This window comes from Cataglyphis hispanica, chromosome 1, assembly GCF_021464435.1.
Source record: "Cataglyphis hispanica isolate Lineage 1 chromosome 1, ULB_Chis1_1.0, whole genome shotgun sequence".
In the NCBI taxonomy this organism is placed as follows: domain Eukaryota; kingdom Metazoa; phylum Arthropoda; class Insecta; order Hymenoptera; family Formicidae; genus Cataglyphis; species Cataglyphis hispanica.
The window spans coordinates 18,395,937-18,421,393 of record NC_065954.1 but is presented as its reverse complement, the minus strand read 5'-3'; the positions used below and the strand labels follow the sequence as shown (position 1 = coordinate 18,421,393).

The window sequence follows — 25,457 nt, the reverse complement described above, 5'->3', positions numbered from 1 at the left end:
GCGATTTTATACGAGCCTCTCTCGCAGAAATTACGTCTAATAATCGCGAAAACGCGTCGTCGCGAGGAAAATTCGTAATAAGAGATGTCATTACGCTGTGTTAAGATATTGCGTCTGACTGTGTGGCACACATAGGCTCCTAACCATTATCTAGTATATACTATTCCACCACCATTCAACCGTTTCTATCGCGCTGCACTTTATCACATATCGCGCGCGGCTTTGACCGACCAGTGCCGGTATTATTCCATTGGGATGGAAAGGCCTTGCTTTTTGTAACGCAGGTGACACCGTAGATTTTAAATGGCGTATACAGTCCCGCGTAATAGATGCAAGAATTTTTTTAACATCGATGATAGGCACAATATATAAGTTTTCTGTAGTCATAAAAAAATTAATATATTTAGCTATTTTTAAATATTTAAAATATAATGCTATACTCTCTCCACAAAACATGTATACAAAAGAATATAAATAGTTAGAGAAGCAATTCTGTTGTATATTTAATTAAAATTATATTTGAAATATTTGATTGAGATTTTACAAATCAAAAATAAATATTTCAAATATATGTATGTCTCGTTAAAGGCTTCAAATAATGAATTTCTATCATTATACGAGGACAATAATATATTCTTGAATTCTCTATTTTTACAAACTCTTACATACACGTGCTATTTATTTCTCTCTTATGATTTTTCTCTCTTAAATCTTTTGTTCATATTTCAATAAATTATATAATAAATTATTGCAGAGTGTCGAGCCAATTTGTCGAGACATTGGCAAAGAAAATGAAGATTTGTCACATTGCAATATTCTATGCAATTTTAAAGTTTCTTCTCTATATTTTTGTCTTATGTTTTGTTGGGATATGTACTATTTTATACATTATTTTTATCACATATTATTTAAAAACATGATTGCTCGAAAATCGAATATATAGTAAAAGTTTCATATGAAAATTGGAAATTACATTCCATAAAATTGTTGTGAATATGAAAATCGCCGTTTTTTAAACAAGATTTATGTATAGTAGATTAAAAAAAAAAATAAAAAACAGTTTTTTATTTATTTATTTTTTTAAGATAAAAATTGCAGGCTAAACATTTTTCTAAGACTTCTTAAAATAATAGTGTTAACAGGATGATTTTTTTTTATTTCATTATTTTGCCAATTTTAGCGCAAATAAAGAATACATATTTTTTAATAAAAAACGCAATTTAAATCGATTCGCGAGTTCTCTCTTTCTTTATAAAAAAACTATAATGAATTTAAAACTATATGAATTTAATACATCTGAGGAGAAGATATATGATTTCTCTTTTTTCCTCTCTTCGTTTTAGAAGAAGGGAAAAATAAATCTAATAAGAAAATAATTGGCTTTATCAACAGCGTACTTACTGCGAGGTTGCTGAAACATGCGACTAATAACATAATTTCCTTTTGGTGGACGCTGAACAATAGCCACAATACGCGCTGTCACAAGCCCATTTCCTACTGTCAAAATTTATTATATCTATGCGACCGGAAGGAAAAATTCAAGGACAACACCGATATCGAAGGGAAGAGAGGGGAGACTTCGCGTCGCACGCTATAACGTAACGTTCGTAAATTATGCTGTCGTTACGTCGACGACGATTTATATGCCGTCGCGTTAAATAATCGCTAGGACGATCGCGCGAGCGTGCACCGACTCAAGGTCATACGTGCGAGAAAATGCGAACGTTTCCGATCCGTCGTTATTTTCTAAACAGCAGGCATAAAGAAATCCCAATTTTCTTAAAATGTAATTAAATATATAGTATTTCGTATTCATTTTTGCTCTATCGTTGCAAAAAATAAAATAATATGAGAGAAATTTTTTTATGTTTTATTTTTTATACATTATTATGTGTTTTCTATGTAATAAATTTACTGCATCGATTTTAAATTTAATTAATGGCATGTATAAATTAAACGCTAATTTTGTACGAAATAGAGAAATGATTAGATTTACAACATGACATCTCGAAAAATCGGATTGAAAATATTTGTATTTTGAAGGAATATTTTAAGCAAGGCCAATCGTTACGATATATCGCGATATAATTTTAATCACGTACGGATCATTAAAATGTCCCACGAAAGTTCAATCTCGTTCTTGCGCACGCGTGCATGAAAAATAAATCGGCTTTTATCGCGTTGATAAAACAACATTGGATAATCTCACAATAAGAATTCAATCAATTTTGGATCGAGTCGATGTTATCACAAGTTGGAAATCGTATCTGTTTATTTTCTGATCGCTAAAGATAAAGCAAAAAGTAAAAGAGCATACAAAAATAATTTGTTTATTCTAAACATTCAAACATTTTATTTAGATTACGAACAATATTTGATATCATATGTATTAATTAATATATACTATTAATAAAAATAATTATTATTCATTAATAAAAAATAATATATTGTATATAATTATTAAAAATTATAAATTTATTAGATTTTTTTTACATTTTAATTTTTTTGAACTTGAAATTTAACAAATGTTTTAGCTTTAACTCCTTTTACACGTTACATATTTGCATTAGAAATTTGCATTTTTCCCTTATCTTTGTAATTATCAACGAACAATAGACAAATTATTCAAGTGTGCTCGCGTTTCTTTATCGTCAGGCTATAAAATACATTTTACATAAACAAAGTATTAGCAACTTTTTTTTTCTTTTTTTCTTTTTTCAATAAAATTCCTTGCTCGCGTTCTCTCCTCAATTCCGCGGATGTTATCGGACGCGCATACGAGACCGTTAATTTCGTCATGATTAATTGGATTCGACGCACGCGAATTTAATTTAATCGCATCGCGAATCGCTCGGCTTCGCTTAAACGGCGTACGATATACATTGTGTGACCCACTAATCGCGGGGACCTTGGACGCGTTGGACTGTCGCAGGTACGTTGTGCGCAATATTTCAATGTTCGAAGGTCGATTGGCAGCCGATCGATTATTAGCGCGAGTCAAGTGACACATGGTTATGCATCGTGCAGAAACGCGCCGTTTATTAGATGCCAATAGTAACTTTCCTTTTTAGCTGCCGTCGCGCATTCGATACTCGATTCTTACCTCATGCCTCGTTGGCGCAACAACTAACACGATCAGCGTCATCGCATCGTATAAAATCTTTTTATCGTAACAATTCGTGTTATGCTTTAGGCAAAATTTCTGATTCTCTTTAGTTTTAACTACACCAATTTTTGCGCGATTAATTTATTTTTATTTAAAATAAAATATCGTTTTTCCGTATCGAATAAACATATATTTGTAAATAGATTTTTCAGATGCTTTTAACAATTAATCCGCAGTTCATTTTAAGCATAATTAAAAACATACATCGATATGGATATTAACTGAAGAGGTTACCAGGAGTCTTGTGAATTGAAAGATATTATTAAAAATTATATAAAATTATTTAAAAGAAAAAAATAGATAAGTAATTTTAGTTAAAAAATATATATTTTTAATAATAAAATCAAAATAAAAAATTGCAACGAATATTGAAATGGAAGATCAATAATGGTCTCAATCTTGATTATCGCTGCATTCAATTAATAATAAATAGGAAAAAATCCGATTTCTTAAAATTTCTTATAACCCCTTAGTACGGTGCTTTTGGATTCGCCATCAAATCGAAGAAACGTTTGATTAACGCCGAACAGCGCGATATCAATTTTGTTAAAACACAAGAGCAACGTTATACTCGAAATTACATAAGCGTCAAGCAAATATATTCGCTATGATCGTTTTCATGAGATCGTTTTGCTATCCCGGTCGTTCTCTGATAAGTACGCGCCGATAAATCGATAATCAGCATTTCAGGCCCGCATGATTGCGCGCAGCAATGTATATACTCCGCCACATTCAATCGAGCTTCTCGATAGCGATATTTTCGTCGATGTTTATAACAAGCGTCTAGCTTGCAACTCGCGTTTCCGGCGCGCCGTTTTGTCCGAAAAAATTATCTTGGCAAAACAGAAAATTTAAGGGAACCGTATCTTCCGCGCGTCGTTCTCCATTATCTATTCGTCGCTGGCAAAGTTGTTATCGATGAGTCCGCGTACTTGAAAAGGACGCGAGTTTGGGGAAAGGAAACGTTCGAATGTTTCCAACGTGTATCGCGCGTGTTATTGGAAATAATGCAAAATGAAAAAAAAAAACAAGTTTGACCCTGTTTGTAGAATCGCCGCGTTATCGCTTTTGAAAAATTGAATGGCGACATGTCGACTCGACAACTCAACCGCTGAAATATTTACCGCTTCCAGCAAAGCCATCTTTTTGTCCAATATGAAAATAGTCTTGCGATATTTTGACGATTACGAAATTTCATTCATATACGAGATAAAGAAATGTCTATTTATATTTTGAGATTTAGTATGAATGAATATTAGAATTGTTTTGAATTATGATTTATATTCATATTATTTTAATTATTTTAAAATTATGAATTTTAAGATTATTTTTTATAATTTATCAAACTAATAATAATCTGCAAATTGTCTGAAAGAAAATTAATAACCTTTATATTTATATATAAATTATTCTAATTTTTTTGATGATAATTTTTAAATTATTTTATTTATTATTTGAATCAAGATTAAATTCAATATTTATTATTATTTATCAAGGAGTAAATTATTGACTGTTCCATATTATTTATTAATATATACATTAATGTCATTACTCTCATACACATGACTGATTTGACTAAATACATATATTTTAAAATTATTTACATTTAATGGTTTATTTGATATAAATTATTAATTATATATTTATAAAGAATTATTGTGAGAATAAGATTTTGCGATTTAAAAATTACATTTTCAGCATTTTTAATTAAAAGATTAATTTATTTATTACCAAAAGCTCCAGTTTTTGTCTCAGCAAGTTTATGAATGGCGAGAAGAGAGAAAGAAAGAGAGAGAGAGAGAGAGAGAGAGAGAGAGAGAGAAAGATATCTGTTATAAGGTTGATGGAGAGTAGGCGAGTCGTGTGACCGGTTGTTATATCGTGGAACTCGTCGTTACGTTGGTACACGCAATTGCGCTGTTGCGTAATTCACCTCGTGATTCGCGTATCACGCGTGTATAGTATATATGGTGGTATGTGTGTGTGTGTGTATGAGTGCGGTGACTGCGTAAGGTCTCGAGATGACCATGGCCGAGCCGCGCTGGCCCGTACGAAGCACGTGCACGCACACGCTTTGCGCACAGCTGGTGATTTCGCATCTTACGAGGCGCGTCTCGCAAAAAAAAAATTAAATTTCTCGATCGAGCGAGGAGAGGGACGAGAACAACTATTATATATAAACGGTCGTTAAAGGTAATTGTAGTGGAAAAGATAGAAAAACGTTATAAGAACGTGACTTTCATTAATTTCGGAAACATAAAGATTTGAAATGATCTATGCACACACAATCTACGTTTTATTTGAATGCACATATAAAATTTATATTACGATAGTTTTATTTATATTGAAAAGTCGAAAAATATTTCTCTTTCAGTTATAGAAAATAGGAAAACAAATCATTTCAGTATCTATGTATATAAAATATTACACCAAATTATTCATCTTACTAAATAAATTTTTATATAAAATTATTTGTAATTGTATTGTTTATATTATGTATAAATAATAATTTTTTAATTTATTTATTAATAAATTAATTATATTTTTTGAAATTTGCGAACATGTTTTAAAATATCTGCGAGACTCTCTCTCTCATTTGTTTATTTCATTATCATAACTTTAATAGATTTAATTATTATATTCTATTCAAAATTATGAAATATTTATCCATTAATATTTTATTGGCACTGTTTTTATTTCTTTATTAAAAGTGTTTATATGATCTATTCTTTAATTTATTTGTTTTGAAAATAAATAATAAGTAGCGTACAAAAATTAGTCTCTTTCTTTTTCTTTCGTTTTTAAAGGCTAGAATTATTTTGAAATTTTTTATCCAAATATAAATTTAACATAAATTTTTAATCATATGATTTGAATTAAGAAGTATTTAATATATAAATTCAATTAAGCAATAATACATCAAAAAATAATACATATCCGCTTATGAATGCTCCTTTTACTTCCTCCTTCGTTATTATGAAAAAATATTATTATTTTTTTTCCAAATTTTAAATGTTTTACATACAAATTCGGAAGAATTCGAAAATTGAGCCGCCAAATGTCAAACATATGAGCAATACTATCTGTCATATGTATATACATTTTGAAAATATTCGAACTTCGAGGTACATTTATAATTTTGGATTTATTCCATACAAAATTTAAATCATCTTCTAAATAAAATGCTTCGCAACAACAAGACACGTCCTGAAACGCAACGAATGCTAAACAATAAGAGACTTCCGCACACTGGTGGTCTCGTAAAATCATCGCGGCATCGTCGCGGCACGGTAGGCGAGAAAATTCCGCGTCGTCATCTCGCGTTAACAACGCGACTCAGCAACTTCCTACATCGCTTAGTTAGAGAGGTGCAGCAAGACAATGCGAGCGATGCACCGCGGAGCTCCGGAACCCGGGACCTTGAGCGCGAGGACGGCTCTATCGCTCTATCGCTCTATCGCGCTTGGCACGTCCCTACCGAGCTGCAAACAGGAACACGACGATTATCCGTCAAATGAATGAAATCGAGTGAACCGAGCATCGGCCGAGCATGCTCGTGAAGCCGCTTATAGAATCCGTCTTCTCATGAATGGGGGTCCAACCGCGGCGAAGCGTACTCGCCGAAGCGTGACGTCCGAATTACGCGCACGTGTCTTAATAACGACATGTAAATCTCGTCGAGGCGGCTACTACTTCCGATTTAGTAGTTTCGAGAGTAAAATCAAACAAATTTTTAATTTTATTAATTTTATCATACCATGGGCTATTAATTATTATCACTAATAATTACTAAATTCCTTCAGGAATACTGTTGACAGGATATTAAGTAACAATTATCATTAATAATTATCATGAGTAATTTTTAGATTCTCAATGCGATATTTTTTTAAGAGGCTTTTAATTATATACGCTAAAAATCTAAAATTATACTCTAAAATATTCTATAATGATGTAATGTAAAAGTGATCCGTGAAGACAGAGGTAAATATTTAGCAAACAATAAGATAGATAAATAGATTCGGATTCGATGTAGTTTCGCCTTCTCTCGTCTCCTTGTCGCGAAGGAAACAAGTCCAAAAAATCTCCTGCAGATTCACGTTGAAGGTTTGTGCGATTGCGTGTAAGTGCATGCCACTTAACTGCGATACGATTACACACTGTCGTCGTGTTCGGTCGGCCAGTCCTTACGATTCTTATGCAACGCGCGGATACGATTTCCGTTCACGGCAGAAACGCCCTCTCCTCTCTTCCCTCTTCCCTCTTTCCCTCCCCGCCTTCCACTTTTCCTGTACCCCCTTCCGCTCCTCTCGTTGCATATCGCGTTACGCAAGACGCAAAACAAGACGCGCTCGAATCTGCGCAACTTGCGACAATCCGGACGTTCCGAAACGATGCATTTTCAGCTTGCGCTCACCCTGCGACTTTCTACGAAGCGCACCTCCGGTCTTTCGCGATTCCTCGAAACGTCCGTCCCTAATCTCGCGAATGAGCGATTCAACAGAGTCAGATGTATGTAATATCAGATATATATATATATATATATATATATATATATATATATATATCTTTTTTTGTATTAAACATAATTAGACGGCTACATATTCATTCGCGCGAAATTTTTATTAATTCTCTTGTAAGTCACATATTTTTCTAGCTCTGTTTCTGGTCACCAATGGGATCGCAAAGTGCCTGAAAAAATTCATCAAAATTTATATATATATATATATGTATATATTCATTGACATCTGTAGAAAATGATCACGTACAACAAAAGTTGAAAAGTAAATTTTATAAAAATTTTTTTATATGTTGTTTAAGGTCTTTGGGATATTCTATTGTTAAGATATCGATAGGATCGAAATGATCTATATGTGACTTTTAAGGGTTAATTTATCGAGTCTCTAAAACTTTATCTCTGTCCCTTGACTCGCAACTTGGAGATTGCATCTTCAAATATAGCCTGATAGCATAAAACTATAAGGTCCTAATTTTGAAAACGATAGGACGTCGCGTCTATTCAACGCGATTACATTATGCATACTTTTCTTGCAAATGATAACACCGGCGCTGTATCAGCGGAATACGATTGCGTTTATCGGAACACAGAAACGTGCAACGTTCATTGGATGTGTGTGTGTGTGTGTGTGTGTGTGCATTACTCATGGCGCGTTTCGCGGCGAACGGTACTGATTCTCGAATTTTCCGCAACGCTCCACGAAGAAAATTAATGATCGCGAGTTAAGCGAGGCAAGCAAGAGGGAAGCGAGTGATTTAAGTCATCACGACCGTAAAAATCGCGACGCGAGAATTGCGCTGTCACGCATTTTACGGCCGCGAATTATGGCCTTATCATGTACATTATTGTTCAGGCTGTGAGCGTCTTATCTCAGCTCTTCGATTATTCATTATACATCAAATAAACCGTGCAAAAGATAAAAAAATCCCCATTTTGATTTTAATTCTAATTTTTAATTGTATTTTTGTTTTATTCTCTTTTATTTTATTTTATTTTATTTTTTACATCGTTAATCCAATGTTTTTTTTCCTCTCATTGATATAATAAATTTTCCCGTATATCCTGCTAAATAAATGTCTCCTCTTGTCCGTCTTTCCTCCTCTCGACGTGAAGAGCGACAGGAATGAAATTACGCTCGTTTGCCAGACACGTTTTCTTCATGATTTATCTCGTACTCGTGTCAAATCGAGATCCATTCACATATTCGATCGCGATAGACATCTCGGTCTCGCAGATAATTTCCATTCATTTCCGCTGATATTCTTATCACCCAAAAATTCCAATTGATACCAAGAAATATTAATATCTCGCGGTTTTTCCTTCTTTCCCTCTTCTCCGTTCATCGAAGCGTTTTCATCGAGTACAAACTGTGAAGCGTGTGAGCACGCAACTGTTTTCACGCGCAAATATTTCACTGTGTTCGCTCGCGAATAGCTCTTCTCCCGCATTCCGGAGCATTTTTTTTTTTTTTTTGTTTTGTTTTCTTTACCTTTCATCTCTCCGCTCGCAAGAGCCGGGCCGATTTTCCCTAGTTTATTTCTGTCGCGAAGCCGGAAACGTGCGTCGCGTTCGAATACGTTGATGAGTTTCTCTCGATGGCGCGACGCAGATCCTCTCGTTTGACCCGCGCGGACAAAATTGCAATATCGCGAGAAAGGAGGAAACGGATGACGGATCGAGGCATCGGTTCGTTATTTTCTGCGTGTATTTTTGCGAAAAAAAATAACTAACGTAGTGATATCAACCGTGGCTTCGAAACTATTTGAATAAGCCGAGAATCGTTATATTAAATAAACAAGATATTTCTGACTTGAGAGAAAGAGAGAGAGAAAACATTTAATATTTTCTTATAATTTGAAAATATATAATGTACAAAAAGATACAAGATTTTTTACCAAACAGATAAAAGTCATTTTGATACTTTATTATCCAACATCTTTGGTAACTGGATTATTTTTTATTGTTTCATTAAATGTGAATATGTTGTATTTTTTTATTGCATGTATCAATAGCCATACCGTCCAGATAAATTCGATAACAGTGATCCTTCAAGATCATTCGTGTTGAAAGAAGCGCGTTATTAATTTCCCAATTTTTGACATCAATTTTCTTGGAAAATTAAATGCACTGGAAAAAAATTTTATCATATATATTCTTGATTTATTGCATGAGAAAACGTTTCTTTCCTCATTCTTGCCGATGCAATTTTGCGTTGTATAGACAGTGTGGAAGTATGATAAGGCGGCAACAAATGGCGTTTATTGTGGGGTGGAGGGAAGGGGGAGGAAGCCGTTAAGACGATATATAGTTCCTCTTTCCGATGATGGGTAAGCGCGAAGTCCTTCATTTGGCGCGCGCGTGTCGGCACCTTTAACCCTTTAAATTGCACGGTGAAAACTCACAGACGCGCGTTACGAGTGCAACAACGTTCACGACGACGAAATTACTCGGTGATTTCGGGCAGAAAAGGAGGAAGAGAAACACCATTGATTATACGACTGTGTGTGTGCCTTCCCACATACCTTGTTACGCGCTCGAGATAGTTGTAACTGACGGATGTCTGAGAACTGTCAATGTATTTCGTTCATAATTGGTAAAATACCTCAATTTCTCGAGGTGTCGCGGCATTCCCTTCCCCTCCACGACACCGCCGAATTAATTTTGTCGAGTAAATTAGGAGGTATTGGTAAACCTCGCAGCTTACATTAATCGCGCGATAATCATTAGTAAATTTATTTCAGAGCTCTGGCATCCATGCGTCCATGCACTTACGTATATGTCCAGAGCTTTGAAATAATTTTATTAATGATTATCCTGCGAAATGTGACATTCGAACGCGTATTAATTAATTTCTTACTTTGCGAAGCGACGACGTCGCGAAATACGTCTAAAATTAGTCGCGGGAAGACGCACTGCCGTTTTTGCTTCCTCCATTCGTCTTGACTCGAACTTTCCACTCGTCTGAACTCTGTACTCTGCTCGGCGCGTGCAATCTCGGGTTGGGAGCGAAACTAGAAGCGTGCACGCACCGGGTGTCTCTCGTGTTAACAGACAAAGAAAGAGAGAGTGAGAGAGAGAAAGAGTTACTCTCCGGCAGGGAGGAGAGCATCGAATTTTTATCGCCTTGAACGAATCATCTCATCTGATGACGGCTCACGAACGATATCGCGCGACGACATAAATCCGAAGAGTGTCGCTTTCGCGAGATATGATTGCCCTGATGGAGGCGAACAAAAGGCGGGACATCCGCGGTGAATTCGCGCGCACGAACGACGCGAATTAACGCTCGTGCGCGCGGGCACAAAGGTGGCGGAACGATTGTACAATTGCTTCCGCGACGAGCAAGCGAGAACGACGTCGTCGACGGTGCCGCGAGTCTTCTCATTATCGCAGGCAAACAAAACCTCTCTTTCTCTCTCTCTCTATCTCCTCTTGCCGCAAAAAGGAATTCATTTCTCTCTCGTCTCGCGGTTGCGCCGCCGCAGACAGATACAATGCAAGAGGCACGCCACCACCTCTTGCTTAGTTCATCGCGGAAGTACCGATACGCATCTTCCTGCACGCCCGGTAATTTTCCTCCTCGCGTGCGTCACGCGTTACTGTTCGCCGTTGAATGTGCCGCGCGCGCATATTTACAAAGCTCTAAAGGAGCTTATAAAAGCGGAAAATAGGAATTAAAGAACCTGATTCGAGATGTCCACCCTGCTTGTTTTACGTAACGTAAGCCGCTCGCAGAATTCGCGCTGTCCTATATTTGCGGACTACGAACCGAAAACTTTTGTGATATGGTATCGTCTCTTCATATGCCTCGAGATAAATTTATATTTGCTTCTTTATTTTACGCTTTCATAGATGTATGAAAATACTCATGATATGCCAAGCTTTGGAAATGCTTTCATGTGAGAGAGGAAAACCTAATTTAAAATTCTTTTGGATCTTTAATTATATGTATATTTTCGTTTAAATGCATTTATATACATATATATATATATATATATATATATATATATATATATATATATATATATGTGTGTGTGTGTGTGTATAATACGTTTATTTTTATCCCATACGTTTCATTATATTTTGAAAATAATAAAGTAATTCTTAGAAAGAAAAATAAATTAGCGTTAAATAAAATGCATTTGATGCTCTAAAATAAAATCCTCCAACGGGATGGAGTATACGAGAATCACAAAAAGAATCGAATAGCATTAAATTAAATAAAAAACAAAGCGGATTGAAAGCTGAATATACACACGCAAAAGTATAAAAGAAAACAAAAGGAACGAAACAAAATACGAAAAAGAAAGAGAGAGGAAACGGGCGAAGATAAATTAATTTCATTCCGAGAAAATTCGCTTGAGGAGCGCGATCCAGAAATATACGACTAGCGGATCAAAATATAATCAGCTAGAGATAATAATAATAAAAGAGTGAATGTAAGAAAGAGAGGGAAACGGAAGCGTGCGCGCGAGGAACACGCTGAAGTGGCGACTGGCGACTCGAGCCGAGTGCGCCGAAAGAGAGCGAGCGATCGACACGTCGTCGTCAGAGGCACCGCGTCCTTGCCAGCTCACCGCCGTGTTCTCTCTTCTCGCGGGAAGTGGGAGGGGAGGGGGAAGATCGTCCCCCACCACCGCGCTTTGCCTTACCGTCGACTCTCCCCACTCCTCGTCCATCCCCACCACTTGGCGCGCTATGTAAGAGCCCGCACATGTTACCCCGCGTTCCAGTCTCGCAGCGGCACTCGCGAGCATCGTTTTATACGCATCGAAACGTGGTTACGGATTGCAGGAAGGGGACGATAAAGCGCGTTCTCTCTCTCTCTCCCCTTCTCATACACGGATACAAACTACCTATACGGACTTCGTTATTACACACAGGTATACGAGTCGGGAGGACGGTGTGTACGTACGCGTGCGCGCGAGGAGTTCTTTTCAGTGCTTCGCTCGGAGGCCCGACACAATCTCAGTCGCGCAACAACCGCCTCGCGAAGGTCGAAGAGCAGTTAATCGAGGGAGCGACGATAGGACACGAGAGAGAGAGAGAGAGTGAAAAGAAAGGGAGCAATCCGTCACCGTTTCTACCCCATTTCCACGTGTATCGGCAATCTTTTCTTTTTTTACTTTTATATATACGTACATCGTGCAATTTTGTGGAATCTTGTCTCGAGTGAAGTACTTACTTTACCCCGCTTCAGATTGATCTGTTACTTTCTACCCTCCTCATCGCGCGCGAGTGTTGAGTGAAAGAGGAAGAAATTTCGTTCCCAAGGACCATTGCAGTGTGGTGGATAAATCGCAGAGCGTGACGTCGATCATCGGGAGCAGTGCGAGAGAAACGGACACGTGAGTATCCGTAAATATGCGAGACTTTTCGAGAATTCCGGAGCGCGTACGCAATCGTTTCGGTAGAGCTTCGGCCTTCCGCGGCTTACTTCTCGCGGGACGAACTTGAAACACGCGCGTGGGCGGTGATCGCGCGAACCGTGACGAGCGATGATGATTTATGCGCACACACATACGCACACATATGTACGCACGCGTGGCATATTTTGCGTGCTTGCGTGATAAAGCATTGCGTAATCTCGCGTTTTTTTTTGTTGAGAATGACGTCGCAAAGAAAATGATGTGAGGTCAACGAATAATAAATGTAATCTCGCTTAAAGCATGCGATAATCAACGATTGTCAGTCTTCGTTGATAAGACGATAAAAGAATTTTTGCATTGAGAAAAATTATCGTATATGAACATTCTATGATTTTTTTTACTGATTCTCGCAATTCATTTCGAGGTCGTGAGATAGATACGCGAGTGATATCCACGCCAGTCGATACCTTGACAGTGCCTTATCTCTTGTGCTCGTCCATAAGCGTAGATAAGCTCGTGATCAAATTACAAATTTACGCGAAATTACAGTCGGATGGATTGCGCGAAAAATTGACGATATCCGAAAGCGTGTGATATCCTTCCCCTAAAAAGAATCTTCTTGCATTCCAAACGCTTCGATTTAATGCAAATTTTGTAATATCTTGTTTGTGCAAAAAGTAGCGACCTACAATTATTAAAGTAGAGCTGTTAAATGGAATAATCACAAAGAGAGCGAGCAGTTTCGTGCAAAGTCCTTAGGTGTCATTGGACGAAAATATTAGAGATTGACGTGTAAGCTTAGTCCCATGTTAATTAATTAATGAAGCGCGTTCGCGAATAATCGCTCGCGGTAAAACGAATGTCGTGGCGATTGTCATGCCATGTGACGTTGTAACGCACGCTTGCACGCGGTCGCGTGTTGTTACGTGATGATCGTGTGCTGTGAGTTTCGCGCCGCGCCACGAATGACACGACAACGTGTATGTGTATCTACGACGTAATACACTCGTCGCTCTTTGATTTTACTTCGTTCCGTGGCCGCAATTATGTAGCGCATAAACAGGTGACGATAGTCACGGCCTTGATATTCGCAGCAGCTTCGCGAAAGGTACAGGATTTGCGAGAGGTGTGAAGAAAGTGCTCGATGCATTTCAGCTTCGAGTCGTAAAGTACGTCCAATTTTTATCCTACGGTTTTCTTAATCGTTTCCATACATTTCATAAACATCCTTATCATTATATCCGAGCTAGGTGGACAAAAAGGAATTATATGGGATCGGAAACGCTTGTGTAAGAACGCACTTCGTTAGAGAAACAGCTCGATATGATTTTTTTTTCGACTCGTGAAAATTCGAACACGAAATAAACATTTGAAGTTTGTCGAGCTATTTCAGAAACACTATGTGTGTACGCTGGTGATAATCATGATGATAATCAAATGTGATTCACGTCGAATCACGTTTCTCGATATCTTCGCGATTCAATCTATGTATATATATATAGTTTCTAGAACGCGAAATAAATCGCCGATCATTATTTATATTGTTCATCTTCTTCCTAGCATTGTGTGTGCGTTACGTCCTCTCGAAACAAATATCGACCATCAGCGAAACGCTGAGTGCAATGGAATTTCAATTGTATCCGCCTCGTGCATCTATATCGGAAATTTTTTACGCAAATATGAATACTTCAGAATATATCGAGTAACTGGTTCATGAAAGGGGAACATAAATAAACCCCTTTCTTTTTTTTTTTTCATCCATTTTATTTCGCTTTCCCTCTCGTGGAGACGAAGCGAACGCACGTGCTCATCATCGATGATTTCATTCCATTACTCGCTCGCGACGAGATTAATTCCTTTCAAGGCTCCCGTCTTTTTTTTTGCAAGGACAACAGTCTGGAGCTAACTGATGGTGTGACTCATCGCGCAAGCTTCGTATGTTTTACTCGTAGAAACGCAATCATTACGGCGAGTTACGTTAAAGGTCGCGCGCCAGAGCTGGTTTTTAGTGCACTGTAATAGTGTGTGCTTATCCCCGCGATACACGTGTATCCTCGGCACGCACGCGGCGATCGTGCACCGGTTTAGAATCGCCAGTGCATCGTTTACTTTGAAGGAAATCGCGCACACAACTCCGATGTAATTGATTGTTTGCAACAATAATTCGTTCAAATAAAATACCGCTTGTGTCATCGTTGAGTGAGTCACATTTCAACAGAATAATAACGATAATAATAATAATATTTTTATTATTGTTATCAGCATTATTTGTCCAGCGACGAATTATATTCCTTTAAAGTCGGCGATTTATAAATGGCGACAGAATTCAAGAGTGATTTCATACGCATATTTCACTTCTTCAAATGTGTATGAAATATGTTAAATTGATTATACGAACGCATACATTCGTATGATCGCAAGAATTCGAGTCAAACTTTTACTTTTGCAAATCGGACTGTCAGATATTTTAATCTCTTTTTTCTGAGAAATATAGAGAACGCTCTCTAAGCGTTTGTTTGCGCGACTTGGCATTATATATTACAAATTTATTTATGTATCTTCATGCTTATTTATATTTTATGAATTTTACGATGCTTGGCTGCTATATAGCCTCCCACTTAAAGCATCTATAATTCGGGACAGAAAACTGTTTACAATTTTATATGCGAAATAAAAGCATTTGAAAAAGTGAAATACATGTGCATAAAAAATTTGAAATCTTATAAATAAATATTATAAATTAAAAATATTCTATCTCGAATCTTGTCACGATTTGTGAATCGTTTAAAGCTAACTATAATCCCGCAATGTGTTGAAGAAATAATGCTGATAATAAATTATTTTTATTTTGTTTGTAATCGGAAGAATGATTCATTTAACAAGTATAAAGCGAGAAGCAATATTTTACGAAATCTCGTGCTAATGTAAAGCTCGAAATTTCTAAACAAGCGGTTCACCAATGTACTCGCATGCGTATCTTTAAACGACTTTGCAAAATTTATTTGCACACATCTGATATACGTCCGTCAGCGTTGCCGCGCTTGTAACAACGTCCATTGATCCCCACCGCGATCGCGCTGTCCTCTCGTCCGGAAAAAAGGCTTAATATACCGTAAATTCCGTTCGGCATCGAGGACTTCTCCGCTAGGAGATCCCCCCGTTAACGGGATAACGCGGGGATGTGCTAATCGAGCGAGCCGCGATCGACCGGATCGATGCACACGCGTTATTTTCAGGACGCGTGCGACGCTTTCTCGAAAAGGCAAACAAACTATCGGTCTCTCTGGACTATCGAGATCGGATTAATCATCGATTTCAACTGGCGTGTGCACTGTTGTTCATCGATCTTGTTTTCTCTCTCTCTCTCTCTCTCTCTCTCTCTCTCTCTCTCCCTCCCGCTTTCTCCGTTCCTTTCGCTTCCGCAGTAAACAACCGGACGCGCACGTTCCGACTAGCCGTCACGGAATTAATCACGGTTTAATTGGAAAATCTCAGCGCGCAAATACCGTCGCCCCTGTAGTAGATAGGCAAATACCCCCGGATCGGTGGCAATCACGTGATATGCGGACTACTCGCGGACGCCGCAGCCGAATCGATCGACCAAAGTATACGAAAACAATTCTCGGCGCGCAGTTTTTACTTAATTGTGTTATCGAGAATATTCGAAATATTATTGAATGTCGCGATCTTTGACCTAGTTATTTTTTATTTTTTTTTATTTAAAGCGTCTATTCCAAGAGCATTTACATATGGCTAACTATATTTAAATTTTAGTTCTAATTTTTAATTAGTCTTTATTAAATCGTTTATTTAATGTTTTTTTTCCTCTAATTGATGTTATAATTTTTCTTATATATTCTGCTAAATAGATAAATAAATTATCGTTAATTCATATAATTGCGTTAAACATAATGAATGAGAAAGATAGGCTGCATCCAATAAATACGTCCAAAAAAACACGTCAATTTTAAGTTAATACGATTCTTTACTCTATCCAACAAAAAATGTAAAAGTATTGTCGCGAATCGCGTTCATCTCAATTTCTCGGACGCAGCTTCGCCGCAAGTATCAATTCTCTAACTCGTCGTGAAAGTCGAGCATCTCCGACGATATACCACCATCTCTCTCTTTCTCCCCCCGCGACTTTTTCGTCTGGAGTGCGCGCGGCGCGGAGAACGCTCTCATCCATCACTCGCAAAACCGCTACTCGCTAGACGACGTTTCCGCGTGAGAAGCGCGAAATATCCCTTTGTGTGACGCGCGCGCGAGCGAGCAAGATTATTTCACGCTTCGCGTATCTCTTTCTCGCTCTCGCGGTCGCCTTCATTAATTTCGCAGCTGCTTCGCCTAAGAATAACATTGTCGAACGAGAGCGGAACACGGACTCGCGCGTTCTCTCAATAGAGGATCGTTAATCTTCCTCTATTCGAGAGCGCAATCCGCATTTCCAAGTTCTCGTTGTATATATCGGTGTGTAAAGGGGTTATCGCCGCATTCTTCCTTTTTCGAGTCGCGCGACGATGTATCTTTTGCGTCGTTTGATGATCGTTCGATGATCTCCGAGTCTAACCGAGTCGACAATTTTATTCGCATCATACATTGTGTTTCGGAATCTCATTGTATTCGCTTAGAATTGAATTTATATTTAGCGCACAATCTTTTTCGGAACGCCGAAAAAATAACTAAGCTTTTATCAATCTTGTAGACCCAACTTTATATGGACTCTTTGTATGAATTATCTGAAAAATTAAATTATTGTTATAATTAAATTTAAATTATCGTCTTGACATTATTGTGCCACAATACAGAGTGAAATAAATTCGAGCACCGAAATTTGTATTAAGAATCCAAGAATTTATTATGCGATTTATAATGCGATATAAATATTAATTATTATTGCAGAGAAGAGAATGTATTTTTATTCGTATAACTAAATTATATCTTTATTGAGGCAGAACGCTCGAGGAAACAAGGCGATTGGATGGCCGCCAAAGCGAATTAGGAAAATTGCGAGAATGTTTTTAGTCGCGCATGACGTTTTATCCGCCGCCTGTTATTATTACGGCCAGCGCGCTGACATTAAGATCCAACGAGTCGTGACGTGAGCGCAGGTTTATTGATTTGTAGAATTTAGTAGAAGAGACCGAATGCAGAGATATCTGCCATATTTTTATATCAGCCGCTCGTTTCGCTGATAAATCATCTAAATTAATTTCTCCGATGGTTCAGACAGTACTTGACCTGTCCTTGACCAATAATCCTATTTCGAAATTTGTGCAAAATTTTTCTCGAAATTTTTTTATGTCTTCGATAAGGTATTTAAAGAAGCAAAATAAAAAGAGAAGAATTCTGAGATTTCCAAGAAAGTCATTAGACTCCACGTAAGTGATTATAGTAATTTACGTTAATTATATAGAATTTATAGTGTCAATAATTACGGAGCGATTAAAATGCGATTTATAAGAAATCTTGAAGGAAATCGAGCCGACGAAATATTTTCCAGTATTTAAAGCTGTCGCAACAAATATGACGCGATAATAATACATGCATCCCTAATAGATAATGCATCACGATGCAGCGCATTCAGCTACAAAAGTTCCTGTTTTTCGCAGCACGTGATTTCTCGATGGGTGTCTTGAAAAGGCCTGGATTTTTTTCCTTCCTCCAGCCCGCGGGCTGGAGGAAAAAGTGCGGAGTGCCGAAGTTGAAGAGAAGAGGGCTCTCGTTAAGGGTCCTCGAGAAAATGACGGGTTTGCCAAACGAATCTCTCGCAGTTGCCCTGTGGTTAAACGTAATTTTAACCCCTCGTCTCGAGAAGGGGTTACCCTTTCCTTCTAGGCAATCTTATCCGAGCTTATCTTCGCACTTACGCTGGTTTAAGTTCTCTTCTAGGTGGATGAAGATTTTCATTTATCTCTCGCGCACGCTCATCTCGAGTTTACCGAAATCACGGTGGATTTTACAAGCATTTCCCTCGCGTTTCTCTTTTTGATATTATTATTGTACGACGGAGGGCGTTTTTTTATTCGGTTTTTTATCGATCAGCTGATCTCGAAATAGAGATCTTGATTCTCCGTTCTCGATGAAATGCCAAACGGGATGTTCTCGGCAGCAACGCGAGGCGATATCAATGCTCGACCTACTACCCCGTTTTCCGTGCGATTTGCGAGATCCGCCAAGTTCAAAGCGGTCGGATCAAGTCGTGCATAAGCATTATCGGCTTGCACATTGGCGCGTGCTATACGGGTAATGTATACATGTACGTGGAACGAGAACATTATTGTCGTTCACATGACGATACACGACGATCTAAAATTGATTTAAAAATATAGACGAATATGACAATGCTATTTCAAGTACGATATAAATCCCTATAAATCGGATGTTATGGAATTTTAATTTTAGACTATCGTTAAATTCCTTTGGAACGTTGTCAAATGTCAAGGATCGAGTGAAATTTTGTATGGTACATTGCAGCGTTATCACTTTTTTCTTCGCGCTGAAACGTCGTAAAGACCGCGCCAACTCACGCGTGTCACGAGGTGCACGAATATCTACGCTGATAACGAATCTGACGGTATTTCGTTTCACGACGATGATGTTTGAACAGTTTGTCAAGTGAATGTAATACGCTATAAGTAAGCGATACAATTTTTGGGATCTTTGGAATTAACTCGAACCTCGGAAACACGTGTAGTCGTTATCTAATTGTATAATTATTTGTGATATGATTGCGAGTGAATAATAATAAAATTAGATGGCGCTTAATTTTTATCATAGCAAATCATCAGCTTAATGCTAATTGTAAAGTAGATATTTGCGTACACAAATTTTTGTTTTCTTATTAACAGAAATGTTATCAAAATATTATGTCATATAATCCTACTGGAACTATTTATTATCAGGATATTGTGTAATAATTATATTTCTCTTTTCTTCTCTTTGTCTTTTTCTCTTTCGCTTTCTCTTTCTCGGCGTGATCAATATCGTTGCTAAAGGCTCGAGGCTATATTGCTATCGCGTTTTAGTTGAAATCGCGCACAATAAAAAGAAACAAAGAAAAAAAAAAAATAATAATGACGCAGCTTTGTTAGAATTGCGGCTATTCTGTCCGCTCGAATTATTCAAACAGCAATTATCCGGACGATGACCTCGGTAATCGATACGTCAGCTAAAAAAAGGAACCTTGCCGAATACGCATATGTTTGTACGTGTAGAACAATACGGGTTCATTAATAATGTTCTCGTATCGCGGATATCTAAAGAATATATTTGTATAAACCTCGTGATTAGAATGATAAAAAGATAAGGAATGATTGAAAAATTGACAGCTAGAATTAACACAAAAGAGCTTACTTGTTTGTTATTCTTGTTATGTTTGTCTTGTATTATTATTGTTTATCTCTTTAAATATTTGATGAAGAAATTATTTTTAATATTCATTTAAAAGACAATTTAGAGAAAATATTTTTTTTTTTTTTTAAGAATATTATTTTGTTTTCTCGTTCTTACGTTACTTTTCACGTACCTACTTGTAACTTGGAAAAAGAGAGAGAAACAAGATACTCACGACGTTACGCGTGCGGCGACACATTTTCTCAAACTTAGACGGAAGTCATTAGCAGCAACAGCAGTGGCAGCACTTGCAAGAGCTACTTACAAGAGCCGCTACGTAATCACTTTCAGCGAGGAAAGCGTCCCTCGCGGAGATGCAACGGCTAATTTGAAAATTGAAATCTGCTGTTTGCGTTTGCTCCGATTTTAAACGCAGATTCTGACAATATTTTGTAGTCTTGGGGATAGTCGTCGCTCACATTAAGGCTCTCGCGTGTCGCATAGGGCGATCAATGATATCAGGAAATTGGGATCGTGCGCGTGTGATGCGTTCCTCCTGCACATCCTCCTAGGCGTCTCTAGAAGGCTCTATCGGCGTTCTATTCAGCCTCGATTCGAAGCCGCGACTGCGTAATATCGGACGCCGCCGGGCGGATGACGTTGATCGCGATAAAAGCTATTATCGCGATGACCGTCGTGCGTGCACGCGCATAAAGTGTCGCGATAAAAACTTTCCGCTCGAAGGAGAATAATTTACACCTTGTACGTGCGGTTTCGAAATTTACGAAGACAAAGACTTGGCGCGAGATTCTCACTCGTTTTTCAAATTTGACAAATATGGATATTTTAAACGCATGAAGAAGGAATTGAAAAATTAAATTAAATTAAATTAATAAAAGAAAAAAAAGAATATATACATATATAATTTTAGAATGACACTCTTACAATATAAATTGTGTTAAAATTCATTCTTCCTCGATAATAATTATTTTATTTTATTTTTTTTTTTTTTAAATTGTTCTGTTTTTTTTCTAAATTATTTTATTTTACTTTTTATTCTATTTAATTTGGAATAAGCGAAAAACATTAATAAGTAATACGAAGATATGTGACACCTTTTCTGTAAATTAAATACGAAATAATTAATGTATCCTTATGAAATGAAATTGATAAAAGTCAAATTTAAACATCTAATCTTGTAGACCATAAAAACAATTATCTTTATTAATTTGTTTATTTTATATATATATATATATATATATATATATATAAAAGTTTAAATTACATTTATTTTTTATATCTCTATTTACATATATTTTTTCTTCGCTTACTTGTCATTATCATTGAACGCGCTCGAAATTTGGTATCTATAATAAAAGACCAGAGATATATCGGAATCTAAAGATACTCATCCACTTGCAGCATCCAGCTGCAAGATGACGCGGCTCCCGCTCGCTCCCGCCGGCGTACACATAACAACCTTAATTACATAATGAGCGTGTAATCGAGCACTTTCATTGTTGCCAACTCGCGGCAGGAAGTGCCGGAGGTGCGATTCTCGAACGATGAGCGACCGTTGAACCGGCCTTTATCGGCTCGCCGATAACTTCCGCGACGAGCAACCGATCGCGCACTCGTGATTCTTCATCGCCAGAGCCGGAATCATCTACGCCGGGATATTTTCCACCGACTCGTTTGTTGTATAACGAAGATAAACGGCGCCGAATCCCCGCCATTAGATCCTCGAGTCACGTAATTATTCGCCGACGGTGGAATCGATTTATGAGAGATCCGGGGATGATCCCTCGCTATTTTTCCTCGGCGACGGTCGATTCTGCCGCCTAACGTTCGGCTCGCGTGTATACGATGATGGATCGACGAGCAAGCAGGGTCAATGCCGATGGAAATGGAAAAGATTAATCTCTCGAACGCCCATACGCACTTTTCACTGACCTCCTTCTCAATCGACAAGCGTCGAAGAATTGTCATCGCGACGCGGGAATGGCGATAAGAAAAGATTGCGACGCGGCAAAAATTATATAGATTACAGATGATAGAGAGAGAAATATACCTCGAGATATTAAAATCTTAGCTTTAAAGTTGATAATTTTACATTGAAAGAAAAGAATTTCAAGACTACAGACTGAACGACACGAATGACAATCGAGCTCTCATTATCGTTTCTTGTCGAGGAGATAAGGAACGTCTGTATCAACGCGATCGTGACTCGCTTTTCGTCAATTTTCGCTTGATCTCGTCATACATATGTTTATTTTTAATTAGTGAGTACATATCGCGACAAATCGAGAGAAAGAGAAGATTGATTTATCTTCCTCGTAGATGTAAAAAAAAAAAAATTGTATATATATTCTTAACGGGAACCTCTTCCAATTTGACGCGAGCCATTTCATAACGGTGCTAGGAATCCTTTATTTTCCGCTCGAGAGATAACCTTTCTCTCACGATTTTATCCAGGATAGCATCTTTCGAAACGGTAACGTTTTCCGTATACGCATATCGAGCATCTCAAGTTTTACGCTTCGACGTACCGTATTATCAGAATATCGGAATATCGGGCGGGAAAAGAATTGTCCCCGCTCGCAGACATACGATAATTACAGCCTACGTTGATTAATTAAAGTTACATCCACGAAATAACGCGGATATTCTTTCTGGTATTACCAAAATTATCGAGTCCGCCTGCTTCGAAATATCGTTAAAAATTGACGAATTTTTGAGAGCAATTGTTGTGCGACAATTACAATAATGCATCTGTAAAAAAAAGGGGCACACACGTTCGGCGACACACGGTGGTCGATAAACCCGGGCATTTTAATTATACCCGAAGCGTATTTTCGGAATATTACTCATTCGTCGGCGATTAATGTACGTTCTAAATCCGTTTTTACTCGGGCAAAAACATGTTCGTGTCGCGCGCGCGCACAGAAAGTAAAGACAACAGTACTCCAATTTTATAGGATCCGTAAATCTTATCTCGCGCAATAATTCCGGCGTAGTGACTTACGGGGGTAGGGGCAACGCGCACGTTCGTCGTTATAAATCTGAAATGTGGATTCGAGTGCGCGATTATCTCTCGACAAGGGGCGAAGAGGCAATTTTTTTTCCAACGACGCGGTTCATTCCGAAGTTTTTTTGCCGCGGCCAAAGATTGTCCTTGAAAGCGCGTAAGAACTTTCCACGTGATCAGCGGAATTCATTCGCGACCTCGCTCTTTCCCTCGTAATCCTATTACGGCGGAAAAGAGGATTAGGTCGAAACAACGCGTATAATCGTGTTCTGTCCTCCGGTTGCCCCTCCGATTAATCCGCCGATTATTTTCCCGAGCACTCGTCCTTACTTAGGTGCTTACGGGGAACCTTATTTCAGGTGGTGTCTCGTATCGTTACACGGTATCATTTTTGGAGCGAGCACGGGACTTTTATTTTCGTAAATATTTTACTCTCTTTTGACGTGCGGCGAAAGGTCACGGGGTGAGAGGGATCGATTGTGACGGAGCTCCACTTGGCAATGGTGGCCGAGTTTTTGCTCCGAATATAAAATTAGGCGCGTACGGGCCGGGATCTCGGGGAGCAGTGGACGTAAATAGATCATCGTTAGAATGCGGCACGTCTTATTCACACTTACGTAAACAGGTCTTGAGGACGCGAGGTCCACATCGCAGCTGGACGAATAAGGAAGTGATCCGCGAACGAGAATGTCTCTCTATTTTTGCATCGTACGCAAGTATGCCTGTTTGCATATTTAACAAGACATTTAAAAATGCAAAAGTGCTAGCGTAGAGATTATATAATTTATAATTATAATTTTATATATATATATATATATATATATATATATATAATTTATAATTTTATATTATATTTAATTAATATATTTTAAAAAATTATATATAATATAATATTAAATATATATTATATAATTATTAATAATTTATACGCATATATATATAATACAATATAAATAATATACGTACATATAATTAGCTACAAATATATTACTTTTTAATGACATCATTTACGCGAGAAACATCAGAATGTTTTTACTTTAAATAAATAGTCAATTTTAGCTCACGAAAGAGAAAGATATCTGAAAAGAAAATTTAGGAATTTACCAGAAAAATGTTTATCTGGCATTGCAAAATTTTCATTCGCGGGAGAAAATGAAAGAGCATACTTTTGCAGGACGAGGTAGTCGGATCACGTTTTTGTCGCGCACCATCATCTCATTATTACCGTTGTTTACCAACACTTTTTCGCGTTTTAGCGTTCACCGTGCGTATGCGCCTTTACCTTTTCTCGTACGGAAAACTCGTACGCGTCACGGTAAAACGCTCTCGAATAAAACAAGTTACGGCGCACGGAACGAGTAAAGTTGTAGTTTCCGCGGCTGCGGGATTACGGTCTCGCTCTATCGAGCGTTTCAAAAGGACCGCCTCTCCTCCAAATCGATAAAAACCCCTTCCGGGTTATATACGCGCGCCAGGTTATATCGCTGTAGGAAATAACAGAAATTCTTCAGACTAAATGCCAGGCGAAATCGACTTTAACCTTGGCTTGGAAATACGCTGCGCGCCCGTTATAGCTTATAAAGATTCTCGCCGCAAGACGGGAAATCGCGATCGCAGATTTCCCTCGAATAGAATGTTTCGCAATCCAGTATTAATAGGCCGTTTGGATTAATATCGCAGAGAAATTTGAATTCTATGCTTACTCGCGGCGTCACCGAGATACTTGTTTCTTGACGCTCGTCGATTTTTGGAGAAGCTTTCGAGCACGAAAACAGCGAAATACTTGAAATCGCGCGCGCGCGCGGAAAAAAACGCTCGAATGAGAACGCTAAAAGAAAAAAAAGGAAAGAAATCTAAATTACTTGCGCGTGAGATATTTTCTGGAAAAAAAGAGATAAGCTTCTCGTGTGATCGCGAATATTTTATGCAACTCGCGGACGCGAATGAGTGACGAGTTTTTCGCGGTGCATTTTATTACATAATGCGCGGCGCCGATCCAACCGCGCGGAATTTCAACGCGATGTTCTTCTTACACGAAGGCAT

The 25,457-nt window shown here is 37.8% G+C and overlaps 2 protein-coding genes across 6 annotated transcripts in view; one reads left to right on the top strand and one right to left on the bottom strand.

Moving 5' to 3' along the window:
* Window positions 1-10,673, bottom strand: part of LOC126859271 (uncharacterized) — a 39,077-nt gene extending 28,404 nt beyond the window's left edge. For 2 of the 3 annotated variants that reach the window (XR_007688781.1, XR_007688782.1), the window contains exon 1: window positions 1,402-1,575. Coding sequence is in view for 1 of the 3 variants with exons in the window: in XM_050610392.1 (XP_050466349.1) it covers window positions 10,540-10,616 (77 nt within the window). In the remaining 2 variants the exon portion in view is untranslated. Of the gene's footprint in view, window positions 1-1,401; window positions 1,576-10,539 lie in introns of those variants that run through there. The other variant, XM_050610392.1, reaches the window with a different exon arrangement.
* LOC126858795 (protein Tob1-like) overlaps window positions 1-25,457 on the top strand; it is a 172,371-nt gene that overhangs the window by 126,160 nt on the left and 20,754 nt on the right. Inside the window, exon 1 of one of the 3 annotated variants that reach the window (XM_050609395.1) lies at window positions 12,243-13,030. The exons of the other annotated variants lie outside the window; for them this stretch is intronic. The gene's annotated coding sequence lies outside the window, so the exon portion shown is untranslated. Of the gene's footprint in view, window positions 1-12,242; window positions 13,031-25,457 lie in introns of those variants that run through there. 3 annotated transcript variants of the gene reach the window in all.